The sequence below is a fragment of the Acromyrmex echinatior genome, chromosome 15 (assembly GCF_024713525.1).
Source record: "Acromyrmex echinatior isolate Ae372 chromosome 15, ASM2471352v2, whole genome shotgun sequence".
Lineage (NCBI taxonomy): Eukaryota > Metazoa > Arthropoda > Insecta > Hymenoptera > Formicidae > Acromyrmex > Acromyrmex echinatior.
This window is the reverse complement of record NC_141866.1, coordinates 8148063-8161905: the sequence shown is the minus strand read 5'-3', so window position 1 is coordinate 8161905 and position 13843 is coordinate 8148063. Positions and strand designations below refer to the sequence as shown.

Here is a 13843-nt window from a genome sequence, read left to right as displayed (position 1 = left end):
AGAATAATGTATGCGTACCATTAAACATGGTATCATTCCACAAACCTTTTTTAATTCTATAATTTCAAAAAATCGTAATTAAGAAATCAATGACATACGTGGTAATAAAAAAATTAATAGCTGTTTATTTTCAAAAATATTGGTAATTTTAAACTTTCGAAATCAGTTGAATTATTAAACGTTTCCTTCTTGAATAAAAATTAATAAAATAATAATATTTTTTTTTGCGATTTACGAATTATGTAGAGGTACCTTAAAGTAAAACGCCTATGTGACCCTTTGCGGTGCATAAACTAAATATTCATAATGCGATAAATATAATACATAAAATGTATCTATGCGAAATTATATCTATCGCGTTATGAATATTTAACTTACGCATTAACATCTACGAAGACTCACATAGATATGTTACTTGTATTAGATTTCCTTTCTGTTTTCACATATTCATTCGAGCGAAGTCGGTTGGGGCGCAATCGACCTCGGTTGCTTCACCATGCGTGCAACGCGGAAAACGAAAGGGAAGATGATTTTCTCACCGATGCCGAATTATACCATTCGACGATCGGTGAGATTTGTGGGGAAAGGGAAGAATTTCCTGGAAGCGTGTCTTCACGGTGGCTGGACACGCACTTCGCAATTCTTTTCCCGTCTCTCCCGCCATCACCCACACCATGGTACCGTCATCTTCTCCCCTCAAGTTTGTACAGGCCACCACGCTTTTGCGAACAGCTTCTTCAGTGCATTTAGTACGTAACGAGATCACGAAAAGCTGTACTCGTGACCGGAGAGACGTTGAAAAAGATAAGGCGTGTGTGCACGCGCACACGTGACCCCCATAAAAAATATATATTATTCGTTTTGTGTGTAAGAATTGAGTGCAAATAATTTATAAGAATCAAATTTCGTTTTTTTGGTGGATTTTTTTCTGAAAAACATTAAAGTTCTTCAGAAGCAAGACGCTGATTTGGCGAATACTGCTGATATAGAAGGTAAATGAAAGTTTGTAAACAAAAATTTAAAGATTGACATTATTTGGAACTTTTATTAAATAAATGTTTACGGAATAATAACAAGATTAATGCACAATTTTGTTAATCACTTCAAAATAAATTTCTTTTTTTGTAGAAATTTTTTTTAGTCGATGCATTTTTTAATTCAGTGCTGTTCAAGATTTGTATTTCTAACTGTAATTGACTTAATGTGTGCCGATGTTCACATCTATTGCCCTCCTTGTTTCACCAAAGAAGAAAAAGGAAGGCAATAGGCAATAAATATTGATACAATGCTTACAATTTAATAATCTTGATAATAAAAATAAAAAGCTTTTGTGGAAATAGCTAATTTTTCATATACATGTTTAAAAAATTGATGAATGATATATGAAACAACATTTTAGAAAACATTAGAAATCTTATTTAAAACAGATTGCCAAAAATCCACTGCTCGATATTTATTAATGTTTTTATACTATGAACAATTTATGATACACAAACAGTACAGTTTTCTTATACAATTGCATAATGACATAAAATTAGCATTTGCGATAGAAAATGAGATGTACGCTTGAGGTCACTGACGGCGAAATATCAAGGAAGTGAGTATCACTTTCACTAAAATTGCATCCATACTTCTTTGAGGCCAAACAAACGCTGTTGTTTGATCAAAATTCAACTCATTGTAATGGATGGAATTGAAAGATAATTGATTGTGCGAAGTATGAAGAAAAACCGTCGCAGTATTTATCAACATTTTATCTTTATTAATCCAGACAATATAAAGTTCAAAATCAAAACATGAGATGTCTTTTAGACGTCTTTAAGACGTCTTTTTTTTTAAATGTCTTTAAGATATCTATGTCTCATTTTCGAACATATGCGTTGTCTAGGTAAATAATATTGTAAAAAAAAGAATGTAATATAATAACTTTATTAACTATAAAGTATACAAATCGTGTAAATATAATAGAATACTAACATAGAACATATACAATAATATACATAAAAACGAAGCTATAGCATTATCGCGTTGTTTTAGTACTTAAAAGATCTTGAAGAAATTTTTTAATAAGATACTATTAACCGTAACCATTAATACATACATATGTAAATAAAATCGCAGAAAACGGCAATATGAATAGTATGGAATTACTTGAATAAAAAGAGATTATTATCCGAGAACTATTATCCAAGAGAAGAAAAAGAGCATAGCTAAAAAGTAACGGGTATAATAAATGATGTGCTCTGTTAATTAGGCACGTGCCTCATTCTGCGTAATTGTAATTTTATTGCTACCTCTAAGTGTAATCAGTTTCAACGTATGTCACGAGTTTATTTATACGAGTCTATTTATGTGGTGAAAACTTGCCCTGGTAAAAATTTTTCACGTAATTTTTATACGAATTGAAACATTTTTTTAGAAATACTCAGAAATATTCAGAAAGTTTACATCTTCTCTCAGAATTTTTCACATAAGTGAATTCTGAAATATTTTGAAATTTCTCATCCCATAATTTTTAAAAAATATTTTTAAATTTTTTTAAATTTTATAACATTTTATCAAAAATTATACAAAAAATCTTAGAAATCTTACGATATTTCATAATTAACATATATGAAAAATTTTAAGAAAAGATGTAGATTTGCTGAGAAGTATTTCAATTCGTATAAAAAAATGTGAGAAAGTTATAAAATTATATAGAAATTCTGAAAAATTATATAGATATTCTGAAAAATTATATAAAAAATTATGAGAAAAAAATGTTCACCAGGTGTAAACTAATTAAAGCGAATTCCAAGATTTATGTCTGTTTGTAACAATAAAGATTAACTATTTTTAATTTTGTTTCATTTTTTATTACCTAAGGAACTGAAAATATTTTTCTAAGAATTAAAAAAAGATAAAGAGTATGAAAAGAAGAGCATAAAAACCGCCGCACAATATGCTCTTCTTTTCATATGTTTTGAATTATAAACCACGTTCGTTTTTATAATGTAGATAAAGAGTAAGTTGAACCGAGAATAAAGTTAATCTACATTGGTGGAAACGGTCATTAGCAACTTAGATCATTAATTTAAAATTTCGTAGGTTTGTTCTGTCAATCTCGATATTTATAAATACAAAAACCCCCATTTTTGTTTTAAAACGCATAATATTTTTGTATAATACAATTAATTATATTATTTGAGTTCAATTTCTTCAATCCTACGAAAGTGTCTTGAGATACTTGCGGAAACAGATATATCAAGGCAGATCTTTTTGTTAACGCAACACGTACAATGCAATTTAGATTCGTTTTATCGTGGATCGCGCTATATCGACATTATTCACGTACGAATGGTTTTTCAGGCCGCCCGATTGTTTCATTCTAAAATGGTATATTACGAAATATACGTTTTTCTGCATGATAGGATGTTTGGTAAACGCTTGTATCTTTTTATTAATGCATACATGTTTGCGTAAATTACTAGTTATTTTTTTCCTCGCGATAATAATTACGCAAAATGTTACCTCAAAATATTATGCAATAGTAACAAAAGCAGATAATGTGCAGCAGAGAATGAAAAACAAATGCTATGTCTTAACTTAATTTCACATATATATGTACATGTATACTTGTATATAATTATATATATATTTATTTTATATATATATAAATATAATTACAATACATATAATTATACATGCCTGATTTTATATTTTTTGTCACTTTGTCAACACATAATAATGTTATTCAATAAAATACTTCACAGTTTATTCACATTTAAGTACCACAAAAAACTTTCTCTGTCTTTAAAGTGCAAATTTTTAATCTTAATCCGATTCACCTTCCACTTTTATTCATCGGTCATCACTTTATACATCAGAAGCGCTCGCGACAATTATTACGGACAATGATTGTCCTAGCGGTCTTTAACTTCGCTTACGGTACGAGACATCAATTTTATCGTCTGCGACCGTGACGTACACGCGTACACAATGCGTAGCATCGCGCTCAAGATACAGAGGCGTATCGTGACATCCAAGGATTACTTTTAATGTCTAAAATCTTACCATTAATAGCTGTTTCATTAATTATGTTTCATGAGCGAGATTTTTAATTTTAATCACGCATTCGTCATCTCGCAGAAACACTACGTAACTCCTGAGATGTTGAAATATGATATTACTATTTAAGTTATTATTTAAGCCCTTAAGTTTTTGATAACTTCGATCTGACGCAACTCGCTGGTTTGCGTAAAGGAAGCACGTCCGTGTCTCGCACCGAGTCTCCAGATGAGTGTTTTAGCAACAAATTGCATTTAGTTCATAGGTGTAAAAACGACTTTCTAACTCGTGACAGATCTGAAAGAGATTAAAACGTTCTCAATCAGAAAGATTTCTAATCACCAACTTGTGTAAAAATATTCTAATTAAAGAGCTACATTCACATTTTTTCTAATGCTAAATTTTTTATCCTTCAAAATCCATATTCGTTCGTTCACGTGCAAATGCGTGTATTTCAGAAAATGCGGAACTGGTACTCGCGATCGTAAACTACGGTCCCAATGCGCGATGGTCAGGTCGTCGCAGGGCGGTGGGCTCTTGATAATCGGCTGGCTCCTGGCACTCCGTTCCATCGGTGCCAGTGCCCAGTTAGATCCAGATTACGGATGTCCGCTTCAAGAGAGGATATTGCCATGCAGATGCTCCACACGCGATATGGAGGTTCAGATATGGCAAGTTTACAGATATGTAATCCCGAAAATTTGGTCAGATATGTAATCCCGAAAATTACATAAACAATTTTGAACGCTATAAATTCGCATAGGTGTAGCCACAGCGAGTTACCAAAGGTATTGGAAGGTCTGCAAGCAGTGAGCCACTATATGGACCGACCGGTAGACGAGCTGATTCTAGAAAACAACAATCTACCCAGTTTACCTGGCAAGGTGTTCGCAACTTTACGAGTTTTGCGCTTGATGCTGCGAAACAATCGTCTTGAAAGGGTATCCTCCGGCTGGCTGGAAGGCCTACACGACTCCTTGCTGGAATTATTTATCGTTGAGCCCGATCTGCGATCTCTACCTGTGGACAGTCTGGAGAACCTGCAGGGTGTCGAGGCGGTGACACTGCAGAGTCGTGTGATGAAGCGACTACCAAGATTTTCCGGTTTGCCGAAGCTAAGATATCTTCAGATCAATTCTCCGGCCTTGCTAGAACTCGTCCCAAGGAACTTCCGAAACATTCCCAACTTGGAACAGTTACACGTACTGGGTAGTCCCAGATTAACTAGACTGGAGGCTGGACTTCTTCGAAGTCTACCTCGATTAGAATTGATTAACATCACTGATTCTGGAATCCATTGGATTCATCCACGAGCCATGATCAATCTACCAGAGCTCAAGGAGATCTCGTTGGTTGGAAACGCCATAATCGACGCCGGTATGGTCGGTCGTGCGTGTATGGATCTCCCGTCGCTGTCAGTGATACGTCTGGATCGAAATCGCATCAATCGCTTGGGCGAAGGCTCTTTTGTCGATCTTACTGTTTTATCGCGCCTCTATCTGTCGCGCAATCATATTACCGAGATATTCGCCGGTGCCTTCCAGGGAGTACCAGCGCTCAAATCTATGGATTTGAATCATAATCTAATTTATCGCATTCATCCGGAATTCTTTCCGCAACGAATAGGAAACGCGTTGGAAGAGATATGGTTGATCAATAATGACCTTAGTCATGTAGCGGAGATACGATCGGTGCTTGAGGCTCTGCCAAGGCTGAAGTTCCTAGACGCCAGTCACAATCAGTTGGAGGAAATACCCTTCGGTGCTCTAAGAGGCCATCCCACTTTGGAAAGGCTCCATCTAAATCATAACAGGCTGGCATTTTTGCAAAGAGAAACGTTCACGGCGATGCCAGCGCTGAGGGAACTCAGGCTGAAGAACAATTCCCTGTCGAATCTGTTAGAAGCTCCCTTCTGGAATTTGCCAGCATTAAAAGTAAAGTGTCTGTTAATTCTTTAAATATTAGTGAATCATGAATTTTATGCAATTATTTATTACTTTTCAATAATTTATTATTGAATTTTGAATTTAGATTTTCTTTTAATCCTTAAATGCTTCTTTAATATGGCATATATCCAACTTTTTTTCAATGCTTATATATATAATTGTTTTTAAAATAAAGATACATTATACATTTGTTTGATATCATTAAATTCTTTAATGTCTGATGTTTTTAAAAAAAATTTATAATATATTCATTTTTATAAAAGTTATAAGCAATCAAATTAGGAATATGCACTATAATCAATCTATCGACGTCTATGTAACGGTTAAGATAATTTCAGGGCCTGGATCTATCGGAGAACTACTTTCGTCACATAGAACCACGCCTGTTTGCTAATCTACCAAATCTCAGGCGGCTTGATCTTAGTGGTAACGCTATCGGACTCATCGAACCCGAGTCTTTCCTGGGCACACCGGCGCTGGAGCATGTCAATGTTTCCGGAAACGCCTTATCCGTCATTCATCCTTTAATTTTTCGACACCTGACAAACTTATACGAGTTGGATATCGGTTTGAATCGTATGCTAGAAGTAGTCCCTGGTCTGCCGAAAGACATCGAACATCTTCACATGCAAAAGAATCGTATTGTCGCTCTACCAACCGCGTCCTCTCAGGATTTAGCTCTACCTTCTCTACGATCGTTAGATTTAAGCTCGAATGGGATTGACAGAATTCCATCTGGTACTCTGGCTGACTTACCAAATTTGAAAAAATTGAATCTAGGCTACAACGTCTTAAGACTTTTAGATGACGGCGTTTTCGACGGACTCATGGGATTGGAACAGCTAGACTTAAGATGCAACCGGCTGGTCACGTTACATGGTCGAAGTTTCCGACCATTAAAGTCGTTGATGGATGTGAATCTTCGAGGCAATCGAGTGGAGGTTCTGCGACCAGATATTTTTCAAGAGAACACGAGACTGCAAAGAATTGATTTAAGCAGAAATAATCTTGCACAAATTCCTCATGCCACTTTTATTAATACCAGGTAAGAAAATCAACAATTTTAATAATATGATCTTTATATTCTAGTTATAAATGACAATGGAATCGACATCGATTTCATTGTCATTTCTCATTGGGATATCTGATAAAATATTTCTATAGGTGCATAATATTATTTAATTAAAATGTTCATTTAATATTCTAAGAATATACTTAAAATAAATAATAATTATGCGCCTATAAAGATATATTGTTTATTACTAAATGTGATATCTATAATATATTAATATGATATTTTCGTGTTGTTTTCATGTACAGGATGACAAAAAAATTTGTGTGATAAAGTTTTGTATGTTTATTATTAAATTTACTTAGATAGCTTAAGTTAATATTATTTTTAATATCAAAATAACAATATATGACATCAGCTTGCTACTTAAGTAGTAGTGTATATTTAAGATTTTTTTGTAAATATATATACGTGTGTGTTATTAATGATTTGACAAACACATTTGTGACCAAACTTTTACTCTTTACATGTATTAAATAATTAAATCATGTGCATAAAAAATATCAAAATTCACTCACAAATTTCACTGGTTTTTAACTACCAAAACTTAACGTATCATACTTATAATAATAGAATCAATTTTTCTCTTCTTTTGTATATTTCTTGGCAGTATTATAATGGAAAAATAGTTTCACTCGTGGTTACTTGGTTGCATCACTCTTTTGGTACCTAGAAAGTTCTTCGTGCACACGCTAATATCTCTTTCTCGACGTTGTATAGCATCGGCCTGGCGAGTCGACTAATTTGACAGTAATTTGACATTGGATTTTATACGCAATTTTATTTAATCTCATTCATCAAGTTTAACACATCGATCAAACACAAAGTATTCCAAAAGATATGAATTAATTAATTAAAAATATGCTGAAATATGCAAAAGATATGCTGAAATTTAATTAAACCTAAATTTGAAATGCGAAGTAGGTGTTTTCTAATGATGATATCATAATTTTCTCCTAGATTTAGCAGATTTATTGATATCCAAGATAGTTATGTTATATACATAATAAATATAAATAAATCTACGATTAAACTTGAATTGATAAATTCGTAATAAATAATTTAAACGACACTTTTATTCAAATAATTTACACTTTTGTTCAAAACACTATAAATAACGCCATAAAAGAAATTAAAAGAATGTTCCAATCTTTCGTATATCTTCAAACATTTTTTTATTTCTCACTATGAGAAGAAAGATTTGTTTAAAATCCAAAATGGTAACATCAATGTCCATTATAGAGACCTTCGTGAACTGTACGCGTCGCACAATACTTTGACCGAGTTACCCGGATCGTTGCACGGGTTAACAGCTCTACGGGTCCTCGACTTGAGCTTCAACAAGCTGAACATCCTATCTCCGGAAACGCTAAGCAGTCTATCGTCTTTGTTGGAGTTAAAACTGGTTAGAAATCATATACGTGAGTTGCGGGAAGGTGCGTTCGATGGATTACCACGATTGTCCTTGATCGATCTCGAAAACAATGATCTCAGGGTGATCGAGAGAAACGCAATTAGAGCATTACCGGAGTTGCAGGCCGTCCGACTCGGCAGGAATCGATTACAGGTAATAATATAGTTTCATGGTCATCCACAATTATAAAATAATAAGTCATTTTATATTAGTATTAAAGATGTTTTAAACAGTCTAGACAAAGTATCTTTGTTGTACATTTTATCAAATACAAGTGGAGAGTTTCAAAAGCTGTTATAATAAAAAAATTTCAGAGTGTATCGAAAATTCATATTACATGTATTTAATTTTTATATTTAATAAGTTTTATAAATATATTAAACTAATAAATGGATTTAATGTAATGTATATGATTTTGTAGTCCATTCCCAGTGGCGCTTTCACCGAATTACCGCTGCTACAGAGCGCGGAACTTCAGGAGAATCTGATCCAGGAAATCGCTAGTAATGCCTTCATTAACGTGCCACACTTACTTTTTCTTAATCTAAGTCACAATCACCTGCCGGACTTGGAGTACGTCGGTCTGGAGAGCCTTCACTCGTTAGAGGTTCTTGATCTCAGTTACAATCGATTATCCAGAGTTTCTAGCGACAGTCTAGCAGCTATGGAGTGGCTGGTGGAACTAAAGGTATTCATAACGAAAATTTCAGAGTTTTATGAGGTTTTAAAAGATAGAATATTATGCGTAATTTCATATCATTTAAGTATTTTTTGCATCATAATCAGAAATTTAAAACAATTACAATTTATGAACAATTTATCTTGCAAAATTATTGAATTAACTTGCAAAATATATCTTGTATAAAACAACGAGAGTCTTCGCTAATAAAGAAGAATACTTTCTCGTCGAGAGTGAAACTCCTGCGTGAACCGTGGTGCGAGACGGGCCGTTCTGCTGACGGAGCAATTATTCGTATACCTGCATCGTTAATTAGGGAGATAGCTAAGCCACTTTACATAGCCGCCTTACAGCTGTTTTCCTTACTGCTTATAGATGGACAACAATCGAATTTGCGCCGTGCACGGTTCACCTTTCGATGATATGCCCAGATTGCGGGTATTGAGTCTGCGAAGTAATCGGATGACTGCGGTCTCCGAAAACACTTTCAAAAGGCTGCGATCGAACATCGCTGTCTTAGATATCGACGGTAATTGATAATATTGATTAAATTAATGAAAATTATATAAAAAGTCATATTTAACTCTCTGGAATTATGATCATAGATCTATTGAACTAATTATAAATTTTTTTATCAAAAATGTTTCCTTGTATATCTACAAATTTGGATTATTTGAATTATTTTTATTAAAATATACTTGATGTCCTGGTAAAAAATTTTTTATATATTAATATGTATAAATATGTATTATATAAACATACATAAATATTCATAAACACATATAATCATATATGAAATATGTTCATACATATTTATACCTCTTTTATCTCTTTTTTTTTGTAAAATTATTTTTTAGTGTAATAGAAATAACAATAGTAATGTGAAAACATAAAAAATAATTAAAGGATAATTTTTGCATTGTTCGTTTTAGAAAAAAACAAATTTGGAAAAATGTTAAAAAAATTGCTCATACACAATTATGCGTAATTTTATATATAATTAAACATAAGTAATTTTTTTATATTTCTTCAAACTTGGATTTTTTTTTAAATAAATAATGTGACACTTACCCTTTTAATTATTTTTAATGTTTTCCCATTACTATTGTTATTTCTATTACACTAAAAAGTAATTTTACAAAAGAAAGAAGGATAAACATATACATATTTCATATAAAACATGGATATATTTTATATATTAGGTATTGGAATTAATTCGTAGCGTTTTACAAGTGATGGGAAGTACTTTCATTAATGTATTTTTTAATGCTCATGTGAAATAAATAACATTCTTTCATTAAAAAACGCTACGAATTAATTCCAACACCTAATAAAATTATGTATGTTTATGAATATTTATGTATATTTATACATATTTATACATATTTATACATATTTCATGCATAAAAAATTTTTTACCGGGATAGTATTTATTCTTTTTGAATATAGTATATTGAATATAATATACCTGAATATAGTATATTCCTAATGAAACATAATACTATACCTAATATTGTATATAACAGTTGCATTATTGAGGAAATTATAACATTGATGTAATATTATTATTAATTTGTTTCTGCGAATTACAATTAATTAAATAATGCCTTTTAATTAACATGAATTAAAATAGATCTTATAGACCTAGCATCAATAACTGTTATAGATTTTTGCGACAACGAAGAATTAAATCAATTGTCAGAATGAAATATTAATTCACGTTAATTTTCATTATTAAAATCATCTCTTGATAATTGCAAAACTAAAATTTTTTATATTTATATTTTCTTTCATTTCTGAAAAAGGAAATCCACTGTCCTGTTCTTGTGGCATGCTTTGGCTGCGAGGATGGCTACAGCAAGCTTCCACAGAGGGTCCTAGATGCGCTGACGGCTCTCTTTTCAAAGAACTCAGATTATCGCGACAGGATTGTCAACGTGAGAGATATGTAGAACCGGTTCATCCAGGATGCGAGGCTGAAATGATTAATGTTGCGACTCCTTCAGTTTCTTCATCTGGTAAATAATTACGAATGATCCAAATAAAATAAATTAATTAATAGCCTATAAAAAAACATAAACTTTTTATCACTGGTGAATTATTATATTATTTTTTAAATTATTTTTTATTTGTTATAAGAAAATCTTTCAAAAGTACATGGCACCTAAATTATATATAATTGGAATTTATAAATCCAAAAGAAATAATTCCAGCAAACAAATTATATTACATTATGTTTATTAAACTACATTAAAAATTGTCAGCATTTGGGATTACAGAGACAATACCATTGTGGATGAATCTAAAGGATTCTTCGACGCAAAAACCTTCCGTTTCCCAGGACTCTGATTACTTGTACCAATACATAGATTATCAGGACATGAACGAAAGCGACACAAGCACGTTGCTGCCCAGTGTGTCTACTACTATTAGTGTACCTACCCAGACAGTGAAGATCATTCACCCATCACCACAGAAGCCTCAATTAAAGAAGAACACCACGTTACCAATAAAGAAAAATCCTGTGTCACCGTCACCCAGCAGCTCCGGCTTCAGCTTTTTCGGTCTACCACTCAGTCTACCGAATTTAAACTTTAATCTGTGGAGGCATTCGGCTAGAAAGGCAGAGAGAAAGGAATCTTCATCGGAATCATCATCGTCGTCGGATAGACCCGGCCGAGGACGTTACAGGTCTTTTCCGCCCACGGAACCAGAAATTCATAGAGGTGGTTTTGTGCCTCTGCCGCGCGGCCAAAGCGGATTCATGCCGATCGCCGATCCTAGATTAACGTATGAGAAACACGCAAAGCATGAAAATACTTCGAGATCGTTGAATGTAAGCAATACATCGGTACAGGAACGTTCTGTTCTTCGAAAAAGTGGAAACAGCACCGTGACCAAGGTGGAGAAAATTGCCCCCAGAACCGGGAAACCGCGAACAAGCTTCCGAGAAAGAGAAGATCTTCCCACTACATCGACAGTCATTCGATCAACGAGTTTTGAATCTCGCAAAATTTTGTCCAACGTCAATAGAACTAGGTGAATAATTATTCTTTTTTTTCGATGCAATCCTCTAAATTTCCCTAACATCCCAGCAAACAATTAAGTTATCGTTATATGTCACTGTTGGATGTTAAAATGTCTTCAATGTCATTTGTCAAAATCCGATGATAAATAACATCAGCTTATTTTCTGAGAACAGCCTGAGATAAGACATATTCTCCAAATTCTTTAATTAAGATAAAAATTTTTTTTATAATCCTAATAGGAAATAAAGCCCATATATAATTTCTTTTTATTTAATTAAAACGATTTAGAAATTAAAAAATGATATTTTAAACTGTTTTACATTTAATGCTATTATATCGATATTTACATTCGATATTTATAATCCTTTAAACTTTTTTTTTTAAGCCTTAATGCATCAAATGCAGTGAAAAATAGCGTGCCAATAATCGTAGAAGAAGAAGACTCATCACAAGAAGCTCATGAAACATCAGTTTCTACTGAAATTTATGACGGCAAAAGTTTAGAAGTAAATACGGAAGACATTAAATTCATAGAGAAGCCGCAGATGGAAGTCGCTAACAGAATAGTTTGGACCACACCAAAATCAGTAACAACGGAAGCAAAAAAAGTTACAATTACTAAGGAAACTGTAACCGCAGCGGTGCAGATAATACCGTCAAAAGAAGACGGATCTAAAGATTGGAATTTAGAAATATCTGAACATGAAAGTGATCCAACTCTTTTAAACAGTACAATTGACTCCCATGAGAAACCAGGTAAGTTTATATTTGAATAAAATATTTAATAATAAAATTTAATTTTAAAATGTTCCATACGTTCACATTTTATTATGAGATTTCTTCACCCTCGTTGTCAGATATGTAATTAAGTTCCTATTAAAGTAAACTCTATTTTTAATTACTTGAGAGCTGATTTCATTATTGATTTAACTGTTAAAATTTAATTTGTCAAGAAAGTTAAATCTTTCGTTATTAAAACATCTAACAAAAATATTATTTTATTTACTGCAGACTATTTGGATATTGTGACAGAAACAGATGCAGAACCGATTTCGCACTTCTCAATACCCTTAACGTCCTCTACATCGAATCCACGGCTCAAAGAAACAACTGTGACTTCTCGAGGAACGGAGGCATCTGCTTTGTCTGCGCTTCTGATTCCGGGAGGACAAGTACCGTCTTCAGGATCCGTAAATTTACGTCCGCTTGGTAGATCTACGATAACCAAGGTCGCCTCACCGTACATCAGCTACAGCACCGAACAATCCAAAGAGAAACAGAAGTCGATCGCCAGCGCTATTCAAAGAAGCGAGATAGACGAGACGACAACTGAAAATCAAAACAATGTGTTCGTCATCAATGATGAAGCCAAAGTGATAGACGACAATCCTTTCAATTGGTACTTCCAGCATTATAATGATACAAATGTGGGGCCTTACGTAGGCATAACTTACAGCAGTACTGCGAAGATCGATGTCTATCAATGGTTTTTTTTGCTTGTGGCTTGTGGCAATATTCTTATATAAAAAGATTTGGAGATTAGATCATTTTTTTCACAGACAGATTAATCGTTGTATTATATGAAATAAAATATGCTATAACATTTGTTAAATGCTGTGGTGAATATTCTAAATCATAAATCATGTACAATCATAT

The 13843-nt window shown here is 33.0% G+C and overlaps 1 protein-coding gene across 3 annotated transcripts; it reads left to right on the top strand.

The window, feature by feature from the left end:
- Window positions 1-399: 399 nt before the first annotated feature.
- On the top strand, window positions 400-13747 carry atk (artichoke). 3 transcript variants are annotated; one of them, XM_011057668.2, is made up of 11 exons: window positions 400-992; window positions 4506-4718; window positions 4811-5981; window positions 6332-7038; window positions 8308-8632; window positions 8901-9167; window positions 9534-9687; window positions 10964-11176; window positions 11423-12197; window positions 12573-12943; window positions 13199-13747. In XM_011057668.2, exons 2-11 carry the CDS (start codon window positions 4555-4557, stop codon window positions 13711-13713), a joined length of 4662 nt encoding a protein of 1553 aa, XP_011055970.2. In that variant the 5' UTR covers window positions 400-992; window positions 4506-4554; the 3' UTR covers window positions 13714-13747. The 3 variants fall into 3 exon arrangements, with proteins under 3 accessions (XP_011055970.2, XP_011055968.2, XP_087269905.1); XM_011057666.2 differs by lacking the exons at window positions 400-992; window positions 4506-4718 and having other exon boundaries at window positions 4794-5981; window positions 11438-12197; XM_087413779.1 differs by lacking the exons at window positions 400-992; window positions 4506-4718 and having other exon boundaries at window positions 4816-5981.
- Window positions 13748-13843: the final 96 nt, after the last annotated feature.